Consider the following 15732-nt stretch of genomic DNA (forward strand, 5'->3'; position numbering starts at 1 on the left):
GCTGAAATTGCTTTTTTTGACCCATTAAGATAATAAATGTAATATTGAATAACTTATTATCAGTTTACACTATAATAAATTTTCATTTAATCACAATTAACATGCAGTTAAGTGTCCAAAAACATACATTGCCAGTTTTTAAAAGTATTCTTTTTAACAAGGGACTACTTGAAATACCTGTAAATGTACTAAGAGATATCACACTTCTGAGATACGTTATTCTCATTTTCAACCGTCATAACTGAAATATCTTTGCTCCTTCCTGAACCTATTTCATGCCCTAGAGCTTCATGCTGCCGGCTTTGTCAAGTCAATCATAAATCTTTGTCTAACCTCCAAAATGCAAGTCATTTCTGCTATTCATAACTTACAGTGGCAGGTCACAGATCTTCAGAAGAAATTATACACAAAAGCCCCATTTCCACTGAAACTTTGACTCCACGCACCACAACAGACTTTTAGGTTGAAATAAAATGCGTAAAAAGCGTTAACCAATCAGCATGTTCAGCACCCAAGTCCCACCCCCCAAAGTTCCTCTACTACCTCACAAGCAGAGCCATTTTAAGGGGGCCATTTTTACCTGGAACTTAATTAAGACCCCAGTTCATGCGGTCAAAACACACAGAGTACCACCCCAAAGTCCCTAGATCATGGGGAAAGTTCCCACGGTGGAAACGCAGCTATACTGTGCGCACGCCTTTATTCCATGGAGACTGCCTCAAACTTTTGGCTCTCAGCCAAAAGTTTAATTTTAGTCTGGTCACAAGAACCACCCTTTTAAATGTCTTTATGTAAACTTATTTCTCTAATTTCTTCTGAAAGACATTATTCAGGATAGATCAAATAAAATGAGTAAAAGGACATACACTAAGTTCTTGCATGAAACTCTAGATGCCGCAAGCTGATAGGTGTTTTACTCATTTGTTAGCAATCGCATTGTCATCGACCTAGCACATCTGATTGGTTGCTCTTGCATCAGCAGCCAATGAGCTGTGGCTCAACGCTTAAATACAGGTAGTTTTACTGTTAGCAGTTTACAGCGCTCTTCAGAAACACCCTCCACCTTCCCCAGCTCCACCTGTATAGATCTGCTATGGGTGTTATTTCATGTATATTACATGTGCATGTATTGGCAGTAGTCTTGGTACTTGCTCTTAACCAAATAAATGTTGAATAATATTTTCCGCCAATACACATACACACACACTTTAAATGGTTTTTGCTTTCAGTTCATAAATTATTCATACACTTGTTTTAATGTAATGTTTTTCTTTGTTCAAAATCCTTGTTTTCTTTCTAACACACAATAGCTTCATTTTAGGATGGAGTGAGACATCTGTTCTGTGAACAGCATATGCTGCATATACAATAATCTTCTTTGTGATATTATATTTTTTATTATGTCCATTTATTCTTGTCCAGTTTGGTAAAGGGGTAAGAGTAACTCTATAATCTAATGGGAGGGATATATTGTACTTTTACCCAACGGATGGGTGACAACATTCAGACTCTTCATGACATATATATCACTTTACAGCTGCTTTATTGTTTTATTATCAATTAAAATTCAGCAGTGAAAAACAAAGCAGTTGTGCAAAGTGCATAACACACCTCAAGTCTATCTGTCTGTCTGTTTGAGAGCACTTTTACTGCACATAATCAATCGTAATGCCTCTATGAGATTTGATAAAGACCTTCAGTGGCAGAAATGCCTGCAATGGCAATCAAATCCCTCAAACTTGATACCTCAGCTGTTTGAATGCTCTGAATTGAAATGAGATCCATCCCCCAGTAAATGTAATCCACAATGCAGTTCAAAGCTTAAAGCAGAGGTTATTACTTGACCATGTTATTAGTATTATAAAAGTGGCCTAACAGGGAAATCTGGTTCTTTTCCTCAGGTGGGTGAGATTGAAGGAGACTGGCTGCGAGAGTTCTTCACGGTGAGTTTCATCCATACGCTCACATCTGATGCTATAATGTATAATAGTGAAAAAACTAAACAGCACAAGCTCTTTACTGTTTTAAGTCACACGGACATCTCTTTGTCAGAGCTCTCCATCTGTTTAAACATGTTATAAACACACATACACACCTTTGCAGAGTGAACTTTACTCTGTTAAACAGTCACTGTGAACCTAAAGGTGTTTGCCTCATTTATACAACCTGTCTTTGGTACACCATAAAATCATGCTGTTGTCACGTTGTGAACAAAAGTTGAATCACAGATTTTCCTACTACAAAATCTCTGCATCTAATGCATACAAAATCTGTTACCTTATATTTGAATTGTCTTTGGTCGTCTTTTTGCCTGGTAACATTGTTTGTGCAACTTAATTATCAAAGATAGCAATAAAAAAAAGTAAGTTAAAGGTAGGGTAGGTAAGAATTGGTTAAAAAACTTTTTTGTCCAAATTTGTTTAAACGTTCTTAATATATCAATACATAATTAAAATGTAAGTACTCTAAAAAAGAAAGTATAAAATGTGAGTGTCTGTAGACCTCTCACAACTGTTTTAAAGACAGCTCATTATTTCCATTCACTCCACCTTCTCCCTTCTGGCCTCTTTCCAAAGCCACGCCCCCAAAATACATGAACTCGCTACACCAACCGCTCAGTTGGAAGATGCATTATTTACCTGAGATGAGCAGTGTGCATGTAGTGACATCATGTCAGAATCACATGTAATAAAACATCTAACTTTATCAGTATGAATATAAACAAATAAGAGTCTTTTAGTACTCACTATCAAGCTCGAATACCGATACTGGTAAAGTTTAAAATATATTTTTGTTTAATTCGGTAACAAGCTAGTTATATTTATAAGGCAAGGCTAAAAACGAGTAGCATTGATAAAAAAACTTTTCCCAATAACATCAGTTATAGTGTGATGAAGATGAATTTTGTGTAAGATTCATAACATATACTGTGTTTTGCATGTAAGAGTTTCAATGATGAAAGCGTTGTTGATTAGTAGTAGCTAAAGCTAACTTAGTTCTAAAAAAAAGTTCCTGGATGCGGTGGACTAGCTTTTACACATGCATTTTGTTATCTAAAGTTAAATTTTGCAAAATTCAACACAACAGCGATCAACTTGAACTAAGCACATTGAGTATTTATCATCTCTAAGTGTATAATATTGTAATATTGTAAGGCAGCTACATGTGCTCTTGATACATGCTTCATGAAAACATAAACCAAAAAAATGTATAATCAAAATGAAAGATTACCTGTCCAGCAGAAATACAGCCAGCAATGAGTCGTTTTTCAGTCCCTTAAGGTCCCTCAGTTCTCACCATCGTTTGATTTCTTTGTTTATCCAAAGACTTTTTATGCATTGTAGTGACTTTACATGTAGGCCTAGTGTCTTCCTTTTTTTTGCATTGTTTGCCTTCGCTGACTGCAAAACCTGGCACCGTGCATTTTGAATGCTTTTGCTCTTTCTAGGGGTGCGCGCATGTGTGGGCAGAACCTGTAGCGAAAGCGGTGGTCGCTATGGTAGCGAGAGAGAATGGCAGTCGCCCAAGCCAATCGCTTGTTTCGTCCCGAACGAAAATAATGAGCGTCGTTTATTGCAGATTAAAAAGTCTAGAATCACTTGATTTTTATACTCTCTTTTTCAGAGTACTTACATTTTAATTATGTATTGACATATAAAGAAAGTTTAAAGAAATTTGGGCAAAATTGTTTTAGATCATTCTTAGCTACCCCACCTTAAAATTTAAAATACACTTGCCTCAATATATTTTTCTATAACAATTTACAAAAAAATATCCATGTTGAAATGTGCTACACAAACTATTAATGTCAGAACAATGTTGACTTTCCTTAAATCGTATGCTACATTCTAATTGTTAGTCCTTTTTGGGTTAGGTGCTATTATATAAATTCTACACCTACGTGACAGTACAGTAGCTACTTTTATTTGAAATATATTTTTTAAAGGGGTGGTTGCATGCGATTTCACTTTTTTAACTTTAGTTTGTAATGTTGCTGCTTGAGCATAAACAATATCTGCAAAGTTACAGCGCTGAAAATTCAATGCAAACTGAAAAATGGCCGGTTTGGACTACAAAGAGCTTCTTCCCGGGTTGGTGACATCATAAACCCCTGCTAGTCACCGCAGATGTGACTTCTGCCCGTAATGGTAAGGGGCGTGGCGTTTCCGGACAACCTGTGCTTGGCACTTCAGCCAATAAAAATACATGAAACTACATTTGGCCATCTAACCAATCTAAGACCATTGCGTTTTTTGGAGGGATGGGCTTTATAGAAGCAGGAAGCAAACGAGCCGTTCAAAGGACAGTGGAGACAGTGGTGTGGAATAAAGGTAAAATAAAATAAAAATACGCTGTTTAAAAAAAAAAAGAAGTATTAAGACCTGTTATACTGCGCCCCATAAACACAACCAAGCGTAGAAAAAAAACACGGAACCACCCCTTTAATATTATTCTTGTGATTTTATCAATTTAATTAATTCAGTGATAAACACTAGTGAATGAATTGTATGTCTAATGTCAATTTTATCATCTTAGGCGGTCCACATGTACAAGCCACGCTTCATCGCTCTGCACTTTCAGGAAGTTGGTGGAAAGGACTACATGGTGAACATGGGCCATGCAGAGAACTTTTTCTGGTGAGGATATGGCAAATTGTGTGCCATAAATGAGTCAGCTTATTGGCACAATGTCAGTGTCAGATGGTACCAGACCATTGATTACCGAGTTTATATACCATGGTATACATCTGGGGTGGGGAACGTTGATCCAGAAGGGCCACTCTCTTGCAGAGTTTAGCTCCAACCCTGAACAAAAACACTCACCTGCCTGTAACTTTAGTAATTCTGAAGACCTTGATTAGCTTCAGGTGTGTTTGATTAGGGTTGAAGCCAAACTCTGCAAGAGAGTGGCCCTTCTGGATCAACTTTCCCCACCCATGGAATACATGGATGAATTGTTGCATCATATCTAGAAATATCCCAATAATGTGATAGCATTTTTTTTCAGTGCTTTTTGGGTGGATGTGACAGCAGTGTATTCAACAGATTGTTACTAAATTACAAAGGATTTATTGTTCCTATATATGCAAAAAATATATTGTATTTTTCTTCTGATTATAGGACCATAGAGTCCAGTTCTGAGATGGCAGACTTCGACAGAGTTTGTGTCTATGTAGACAGTCATTTCAAGGCTGTGGACAGTTTCACGGTGAGTGATACAGTTGTTGAAATATCTGAAATTTTCACTTGTTTCCTTGGTGATTTAGATCAAGGGAAATAAGCTGAACTGTCATGCAATCTCTGAATGTGTTGCTTCTTGCAACATCAGTGCTGTGATGGTTGGTTTGGATGTCCACTAGATGGAGCTCTACAACCATTTTAAGATTAGTCTTCCAAAACTGACCTTACTCACCTTCCTGTGTGTTCTAGTGCTATCTATACTCACAGCATTGCCTCAAAGTTAAAGTGATAGACAATTTAAAATGTAAATTATGTTATCATTTAACCTAATATATATACAAATAAATATATAAAATAAATAAATATTTTCATAGTATAAGTGAATGAGGACAGGTGCAAAAAAGGGGAAGAGGCACAATAATAGTAGACTATCCGCCTTTAATGTAACATTGAATGTGCGAGGCATCATTCGCTTCTGGTTATTTGAGCTGGACAAAAACAGTCCATTGTGCTGCTGGACATTGCAAAATGGTATCTGTTATCATGTAATTTTAATTTATAATAGCATCACATAACCAAACTGGTTTGTAGTGCAAATAGTTTTGCTGTTTACGGCACTTTGTTTTTCTTCTAGGTTTTTTATTTATAGTCGCTAATGAATTGGGAGTCTTGCACATTTACAGAAAATAGCTTACTTACACATTATATGCACAATATATTATATCACAAGTATTCTGAAGACATCCAATAGTTTTTTGTGAGGAACAGACAGAACTGATAATTGTTTCCCACAGTAAGATGCTGTGGCCAGTTAGTGAGTTGAACTCAAGCACATGATCAGTCCGATTTTGGATAAAACATAGAGTGGGAGACCATATTAAAATAGAAAATTACAAAGACCTGTTAAAAATGGTAGGTTACCCAAAAATGTATTTGTTCATCCTTGGAACACAAATCGAGAGAGTTCTCTGACCCCTCCATAGACAAGTATTTAATTACCACTTTCAGGACCCAGAAAGGTAGTACAAGCATAGTTTAAATAGTCCATGTGACTCCAGTGGTTCAAGCTTAAAGTTATGAAGCGATGAGAATACTTGTGCACAAAAAACAAAGATAACTTTATACAACAATCTCTTCACGTCTGTGTCAGTCTTCTACGCTGTTGACGTAGTAAATACAGTGCAACACTTCCAAGATACGTCCGAGCTACGTCAGAATGTCGGCTTGCCATTGACCGACGATGTTCTCACGAGCACCACGACGTATGCGTGTGATGATAATGCAAGAGCTGGCCACATGAACTGCGTAGGAGTCTGACACAGATTGTTTGTTTTTTGCGCAAAAAATTAAATGGCTGTCTATGGAGAGGTCAGTGAGCTCTCGGATTTCATCAAAATGATCTTGATTTGTGTTCTGAAGATGAACGCAGGTCTTACGTATTTGGAACAACACAAGGGTGAGTAATTAATGACATAATTTTATTTTTGGGTGAACTAACCCTTTAAGTAAATTATTGGCCAGCTGTCTAACAACAGCGATGGACCAAAGACAGAGCCCAGAGGCACCCCTTTCATTACTCAAAGTAACTTCTGTGAAAAGAGAGAAGTTGCTGGTGTTTGGCAGGGTATTAACCCTCAGCCCACCCAGGTGAGAGGTGCTGTCTGTGTGTTTGTGCACAATGTGTTTGGTCTGTACCTTGATGGACTGGGTTAATGTGCAGGAGTGGCCAGGCAGCAGACCGAGTCAATACGTTTAACTCCAGATTAAAACTATTGATTAGGCCTCTCTCATCTGAACATGATAAATAAACTGAAGGTGTACGTGTGTGTGAGTGAGTGAGTGAGTGAGTGAGTGTGTATTTGTTTTGTTGATGCAGGATGGGTAGTAAGTTTTTCTCTACAAAGACCCTTTGCCACACCTGATTCAGTTTTTGATCCCAATTATAAATGTATGTCAAATATTAAAATGTTATAGATGCATACAAATCATCTTTGTCAAAAGAAAAAAATAAAGTTAATCAAGACCCCCAGACAGCATACACACACACACACACACACACTTAAAGAGAGATCAGCACACTTGCAGCTTTACACCTATCTTCATCAATCAGGCCAGTGCAGCATTTAATAAAAATGTATTGACTTAAAAGTGATTTTTTTATCTAAACACCATTTGTACGATGTGTGCCAGACGCTCTCTGCATTTACACACACACTCTCTTTCCAGTCAAGCGATGATTCACAACCCTCAGAAAACTAATTACAAATCAATACAGATGATGTGAGACAAATGAGAATGAAGGTGGGTGTTTACACAGCCGATGGCTGTGTATGTGAGAGTGTGTGTGAGTTCATGCAGTGCATTGAGGACCTTTATTAAAAAAGCAGCACGTTTTTTGCAAGATTTGATTATTTTATGCCATCACAGTTATTTGTTTATCAAACAGACCCATCTTTTCCCATGCCTCATTGCAAATACACTCGATCCTTGTCAACAGTATGGAATGATACTTTAGAGCAATATATTGTCTTTTAGTTCTTTAGCTTTAAAGTGTTAAAGGCACAATATAAATATCCAACAATTACTAGAACAATGGTTAACACTTGCAAGAGTAATAACAGTAAATTATGCATAATTACATGCAACTAATTCTAAACTAATCTCTACTTACCATAACCCTATAAGTACATGTATTTAATTAATATTATTCAGTTCTTAAATAAATAATTACACTGTAACGATGATACCTTACAATAAAGTTTATCCGAAGTGTTATATGTTTTGTTGATGTGTGTACTTACATTATCTGAAATGTTTCCAAGAATGTTTAAATCCAGAAAAATAAGAATTTTTTTCTAGTCCATGGACCGTGTCAATGTGACGCCTATCAATGACATCATACCTGTGTTACCCTCAATTTTCAGTTTTATTTTATAGAAACCATGGCAACACCAAAGACTCTTTATTATATATTATGTCTTTTATTAGACAGGCGAGCAACTGTTTGGATACATTTATTGACAAAAAGCTAATTATTTTTATATTGCTCAACACATTTAGTGTTATTGTTTAAATCTCTTTCATTCATCTTTTATATCAATTTCTTGATTTAGTACCATGTTTTACAATGCCTAATATCAATGTATCTTACTGTAGTGTGCATCTCAAAGTAGCCGCCGACCGAACGCACAGAGTAGCATTATAACATAACTTTCAAAACACTCAAATGTAATATGTAATATAACAGCTCTGCGTTACCCCACATATGCATGACCAGAGAAAGCAGAAGCGATTTTCTGCGGCGTAATGAAGGCACGGCGAAATCAACGCATCATCAAGCTACTACTGTTTTGAATTGGTGACCTCTAGCAGTGAAAAATTACATAAATTACAAAAAACAGTAAAAACAGTAATATTTTGAAATATTATTACAATGTAAAATAACTGTTTTCTGTTTTAAAATGTAACTTATTCCTGTGATGGCAAAGATGAATTTTCAGCATTATTATTCCAGTCTCAATGTCACATGGTCCTTCAGAAATCATTATATTGTACTGATTTGGTGCTTTAGAAACATTTGTTATTATTAAAGAGTTTTATATTTTATGGAAAACATGATACAGCATTTGTTTGAAATATTTTGTAACATTATACATGTATTTACTGTCATTTTTATCAATTTAATGCATCCTTGCTGAATAAAAATATTGCTTAAAAAAAGAAAGGAAAATAAAATTTTAAAAGCGCTTCACTTTTCCACATTTTATGTTACAGATTCAAATCATAATTTTTTTAGTGAAAGAAGTTTGTTTGAAATCTTTGCAAATTTAAAAAAAAAAAAAAAAACGGAAGTAATAAGAAATATTCACAACCCTTGCTCAATACTTTGTTGAAGCGCATTTGACACAAATTACAGCCTTTAAGTCTGTTTGAGTATGATGCTACAAGCTTGGCACACCTTTTTGGGCAGTTTCTCCCATTCTTCTTTGCAGGACCTCTCAAGCTCCATCATGATGAATGGGGAGCGCCAATGCACAGCCATTTTCAGATCTCTCTAGATATGTTCAATTGGGTTCAAGTCTGAGCTCTGGCTGGGCCACTCATGGACATTCACTAAGTTGTCCTATAGCCACTCCTTTTTTATCTTTGCTGTGTGTTTAGGGTCGTTGTCCTGTTGGAAGGTGAACCTTCGACCCAGTCTGAGGTCCAGAGCATACTTGAGCAGGTTTTCATTAAGGATGTCTCTGTACATTACTGCATTCATCCTTCTTCGATCCTGACTAATCTCCTAGTTCCTGCCGCTTAAAAATATCCCCACAGCATGATGCTGCCACCACCATGCTTCACTGTAGGGATGGTATTGGCCAGGTGATGAGTGGTGCCTGGTCTCCTTCAGACATGACGCTTTCCATTCAGGCCAAAAGAGTTCAATCTTTGTTTCATTAGACCAGATAATTTTGTTTCTCATAGTCTGAGAGTCCTTCAGTTGCCTTTTAGCGGACTGTCATGTGCCTTTTACTGAGGAGTGACTTCTATCTGGCCACCCTACTATACAGGCCTTATTGGTGGAGTGCTACAGAGATGGTTGTTCTTCTAGAAGTTTCTCCTCTCTCCACAGAAAAAATCTGGAGTTCTGTCAGAGTGGCCATTGGGTCTAGAGAGTCCTGGTGGTTACAAAATTCTTCCATTTTACGGATGATGGAGACCATTGTGCTCATTGGGCCCTTCAATGCTGCCGAAATATTTCTGTACCCTTCCCCAGATTTGTGCCTCGATACAATCCTGTCTTGGAGGTCTGCAGACAATTCTTTGGTCTGCATGGCTTGGTTTGCTCTCTGACATGCACTGTTAACTGGGGTGGGACCTTATATAGACAGGTGTGTGCACAGATTTCAAACAAACTTCCTTCACATCGTCATTATGGGGTATTGACTGTAGAATTGAGGACATTTTTGGGGGAATAAGGCTGTAACATAACAAAATGTGTAAAAAGTAAAGCGCTGTGAATGCTCTCCGTATACTGTTTATATCTATAACGTCTGTTATAATATAGTCTAATTAAAAGTATTAACAAATTATTAATACAATATAATTACTATACATTTTTTAAACTGTGATATAAAATTCTAAACAGACTCAAAAAGGTTAATCTAATCTGCATCATTTCCCAGTCCAATTTCCCATCATTCGTCCCAATAATTTCCTTTCCCCGTCGGAGCTGTTGTGCTTGGGTAGCACATATGTCTGTTGTAATGTCCAGTCTCTCAAGACTGGTCATCTAGAAAGCACTGTCATATTAAAAGAACATAATTTCTCTCACAAGATTTATTTCTTTCTCCTGGGATGGATATTTTGAAGAAAACATGACTCTGTGTGTGTTTACGGTGTGGCATGCTTCATGTCAAAACATCCCTCAACGGCAGGTCATTTTTCTCTGCCATCCATGGGGCTTGTGTTGGGCCAACAGCAGGGCCCTGTGTTTAATCCCTGTGTGATTGTTTTAATTTTCTGTCCGTATTGATCTCGGCGGAGCTGGATTGATGTGCGCTCACCAGAGCAAGCAGCTAGTACATTAAATTCATTCAGCGTGCTGTCAGAAAACACGAGGAGTGTGGATGTGTGAGGTTTGTCAGTAGAGATTGCATGGGCATATCTAGGTGTTTTTTGGGTAACAAAGCTATGGACTAACTAAGTATATGATCAGTTAGTTTTGTTTTACAGACAGAAGGAAATTAAAAGAAACAGAGTCTTTGAAGTCAGGGTTTAATGATTATGATGTGAGTACATCATCAACATCATCAAAATCAAAGCAGCTCTCCAGACATTGAAGATCTCCATTAACCCCTGCTTGTGCATTACTTTAAGCTGTCAGGTCATTATCCCAGTATTCATTCGGAATATTATTAGATCACATGAAATCATGTATGATTGTTTGCTTGACTGATTGATTTGTTTGATTTTAGGCTCTGGGAAGCATGTATTTCATCCACAAGTCACTGAAAAATATCCAACAATATGACTTCAATGGTAAGAGCTTTATTTAGATAAACATACTTTAAAGTGTTTATACTACTATAAAATATTATAGTTTAATTTCATGAAACTTGTCAAGAACAAGCCCAGGCTAGATTGCAAAATCCTGATCACCATGTTGGGACTTATTTTGCGATAATGACTAGCTGATTAAGCATCCACCTGCTCATTGCATGGCTTTTTAGCAAATAAATCAATAAATGGACATTAAATATGTGAGTAAAAAATGTTTTTGAGTATTTTATTTCATAACTTTAAGGTATGGAGGGGTCAGTTGGTCATACATTCTATTCTATTATACATTGTTACCTGTGGATGAGCTTAGATTTTTTTTAAATGCATAATAGAATGCTTAGATATATTTAAAATATAAAATATATTTGAAATGCTTAGATATATTTGAAGGCTGAATGCCATGCATTAACATAATGATTTTTGCATTGTGACAGTATTTTCATGACAATTAAGTACATAAATTAAATAGAAGTACTTTAATATAAAGAAAAATATGGTGTAACAATAAAATATTTTTTTCCCCTAAATTGTATTCTAAATAGAATTTATTAGTTTTGCCAAATTATTAATTGCATACACAATAAAAGTTTGTGTTTTCATAATATATGCATGTGTACTGTGAATAAGTATTATTTATGTATAAATACGCATGTATATATTTAAGATTTCTTTACAAATATTTATATATAAAATATGTATATTTATATATGGTATAAATTATATGAATACAGTACAGTATATACATGCACGTATTTCTTAAATATGTATGTGCTTGTATTCAAATATGCACAATTATGCACAGTACGCATACATGTATTATGTAAACACAAACTTTTATTTTGGATGAGACAGCCATAGTATTTATACATAATAATAGTAGTTTTTGAATTTATTGCCTTTAATTTATTCTTTAAAGGCATTGTATACAAAACATTGTATTAACTGACAGAACTACAGTCATGAAAAACTAATGAGAATCACCATTGGAAATAATGCGAATGAATAACGTGAAGTAAAAATGCTAGGATGCTTTTCGTTAATGAGAGTTTGAAAGTTTAAAAATCAAGTGAATTTATAGAATTGAGTTGAGCAACAGTGTTGCTTCTCAACATGTTTTATTCACATATATATTATTAGTATCTCTGTAAATGCTAAATAAAATGTTTGTTTGATGAAAAGTTTCTAGGAAATTATGTAATGAACTGAGTTAAATGATACAATGATTTAAAGGTGCCCTAGAATGATTTGACATGTTAAATTGTTTAACAAAGTTAAATTGTTCTCTGATATCTACATAGAGGGTATTTGGCATATTTAAGGGCAAAAATTGTCCAAATACAGTTTTACAAGTCCATTTACAACCCTAGAAATTGTCCCTAGGATGTAATGCTCTGTTTTTGCCTTATTTGGAAGGGTCATGAATTTTAATGTTGAGCTCTGCTCTGATTGGCTTATTTCAGCAGCTCACTGCAGTTCAGCTCGTGAGTCCTGACCGTCCTGACAGATCACAGACTGACTAAATGCCACTTTAAGCAAAACATCTCAAATGAAGATTGATAAAATGCAGCTCACTTGTTTATTGGTGTTTTCAGATCATCCACACACGAGAAAGAGCTTGCGTTCAGTAATTTTCAGTAATTAAATCCCCCAACAGAGCTTTTCTGTGAAAAAAAACTGTATGCTATCCAGTGTTTTACCTAAACATGTCCAATCTGGCAACCATATGCACGCAAGCTCTCTCTCGCGCGCAGATGATCTGAAAACACCAATAAACAAGTAAGCATTTTATCAATCTCCATTTGAGTTGTTCTGCTTAATGTGTGTCATTCAGCCTACATTTTAGACTTGTCTATTTTCGCCAATGATATTGCGTGTTTATATAACGCTAGTCACAATGTAGGCTAACGTCACGCAGTGACTGTGATATAGCCTAATCTGAAATACAAATAGGCAAAAACATCATAGGAAACACCATACTTCAGTTCTCAAAAATAGAAATATATAACTTATATTTTTACAAAATGAATAGCCTTGTCAAATGACTATCGTTTTAACTTATATGGTGGAAAAGGTGACGTTTGCTAGAAGGATCGAGTGAACAATCTAAGCAAAGTATCTACGGTTGTATTTTGTAATACAAAATAATATTACCCTTTGTCATTAGACACACTATTTAGTTTGGTATGGTACTTTCTATTGTTACTGTAAGCATCTTGCGTTATCTAGACAATGCTGTCTCTCTAAGAAACTTTGAATTTAATCAGAAATTGTTTAAACAGGCAATAAGTGGATAAATCGCTACTTACTACTTGCAGGAATACAGTTGTAATTGCCACTTTCTTCAGTTTAAGACGCTGAGCAAAGCGTGCTTGAAATGGGCCGAACAAACAAACGATCTTGAATTAAATTGTTGTGGTATCGGATTATAAACATCAACCATGACTGTTGACATTTTTTATCTGTAAGAAGGGTAGAAAAGTCTCCTGAACAGCCTGGAACATGAAGTGTGTCCATGCGAGCAGCTTGTTTTACCTGATGATTCGCTCCGTCATTTCCGCCTGAAAATGAACATGTTTGGATAGATGCAAATGTTGTTATATAATCAATCAATCAATCAACTTTATTTATATAGCGCTTTTACAATCACGATTGTGTCAAAGCAGCTTCACAGTGTCAAACAGGATAATATTGCAACAAAATTAGATTTGGCTGTACAGTCGTTCTGGAGAAAACAGTGATGTTATCAGCTTATGTTAATTTATCATGTAGCGACAATTATAGAATTAAATAAAACCTAATTCATAAATTTTATTTGTATAATGTGCATATAAATGATCCCCAAATGCTTGCGTCACGGTTGGGTTTATGTTGAGAAGCACTTTTTTTTCCGTGGTGTTTTGGATTCACGAGATTTGCATAAGAAGTAGGAGGCAATGATGTTTGAGACTCACAGAATGTGATGTCCATTTACTGAACTCTTATTATTTCACCATGGCAAGGTTAATTCAATTTTTCATTCTAGGGCACCTTTAACACGTGAATTACAGTGGGGCCAAAAAGGATTTAGTCAGCCACTAATTGTGCAAGTTCTCTCACTTAAAAGGATGAGAGAGTAATTGTTATCATAGGTACACTTCAACTATGAGAGACAGAATGTGAAAAAATCACATGATTTTTAAAGAATTTATTTGCAAATTATGGTGGAAAATAAGTATTTGGTCACCTACAAAAAAGCAAGATTTCTGGTTCTCACAGACCTGTAACTTCTTCTCTAAGAGGCTCCTCTGTTCTCCACCCTTTACCTGTATTAATGGCACCTGTTTGAACTTGTTATCAGTATAAAAGACACCTGTCCACAACCTCAAACAGTCAGACTCCAAACTCCACTGTGACCAAGACCAAAGAGCTGTTAAAGGACACCAGGAACAAAATTGTAGACCTGCACCAGACTGGGAAGACTGAATCTACAATAGATAAGCAGCTTGGTGTGAAGAAATCAACTGTGGGAACAATTATTATAAAATATATATGGAATTATTATAAAATATATATAATATATATAGAAGACATACAAGACCACTGATAATCTCCCTCGATCTGGGGCTCCACGCAAGATCAAAGCAGATCTGTGGGGTCAAAATGATCACAAGAATGGTGAGAACCACACAGGGAGACGTAGTGAATGACCTGCAAAGAAGCCTGGACCAAAGTAACAAAGGCTACCATCAGTAACACACTACACCGCCAGGGACTCAAATCCTGCAGTCCCAGACGTGTCCCCTTGCTTAAGCCAGTACATGTCCGGGCCCGTCTGAAGTTTGCTAGCGAGCATTTGGATGATCCAGAAGAGGATTAGGAGAATGTCATAGGGTCAGATTAAACTTTTTGGTAAAAACTCAACTTGTCGTGTTTGGAGGAGAAAGAAAGATGAGTTGCACCATACCTACTGTGAAGTATGCGGGTGGAAACATGCTTTGGGGCTGTTTTTTTTGCAAAGGAACCAGAACGACTGATCCGTGTAAAGGAAAGAATGAATGGGGCCATGTATCATGAGATTTTGAGTAAAATCCTGCTTCCATCAGAAAGGGCATTGAAGATGAAACAGGGCTGGATCTTTCAGCATGACAATGATCCCAAACACACCGCCCGGGCAACGAATAAGTGGCTTTGGAGTGGCCTAGCCAGTCTCCAGATCTTAACCCTGGAGTTAAAAAAAATACATTCTTTAAAAAATCAGACAATGTTTTTTTTTTTTTTCTCATTCTGTCTCTCATAGTTGAAGTGTATATATGATGGAAATTACACACCTCTCTCATCTTTTTAACTGGGAGCACAATTAGTGGCTGACTAAATACTTTTTTGCCCCACTGTATGTTTTCACAATTAAATTATTTTTTTAAATACATTTTTGTGAAATTCACATCTTACCAGTCGAAAAATAAGACTATTAGCAGAGAGATACATTTCCAACCAACACAACAGAAATAAATGTTCTCCTTTGACT

The 15732-nt window shown here is 36.1% G+C and overlaps 1 protein-coding gene across 1 annotated transcript in view; it reads left to right on the top strand.

Annotated features, from left to right (window-relative positions):
• The window catches only part of inpp5l (inositol polyphosphate-5-phosphatase L), a 52272-nt gene that overhangs the window by 22665 nt on the left and 13875 nt on the right, over positions 1 to 15732 (top strand). Inside the window, exons 2-5 of the mRNA XM_067413240.1 lie at positions 1902 to 1943; positions 4537 to 4637; positions 5121 to 5208; positions 11144 to 11207. Of these exons, the coding sequence (XP_067269341.1) occupies positions 1902 to 1943; positions 4537 to 4637; positions 5121 to 5208; positions 11144 to 11207 (295 nt within the window). The remainder of the gene's footprint in view (positions 1 to 1901; positions 1944 to 4536; positions 4638 to 5120; positions 5209 to 11143; positions 11208 to 15732) is intronic.

The sequence above is a fragment of the Pseudorasbora parva genome, chromosome 13, assembly GCF_024679245.1.
Source record: "Pseudorasbora parva isolate DD20220531a chromosome 13, ASM2467924v1, whole genome shotgun sequence".
Taxonomy (NCBI): Eukaryota; Metazoa; Chordata; class Actinopteri; order Cypriniformes; family Gobionidae; genus Pseudorasbora; species Pseudorasbora parva.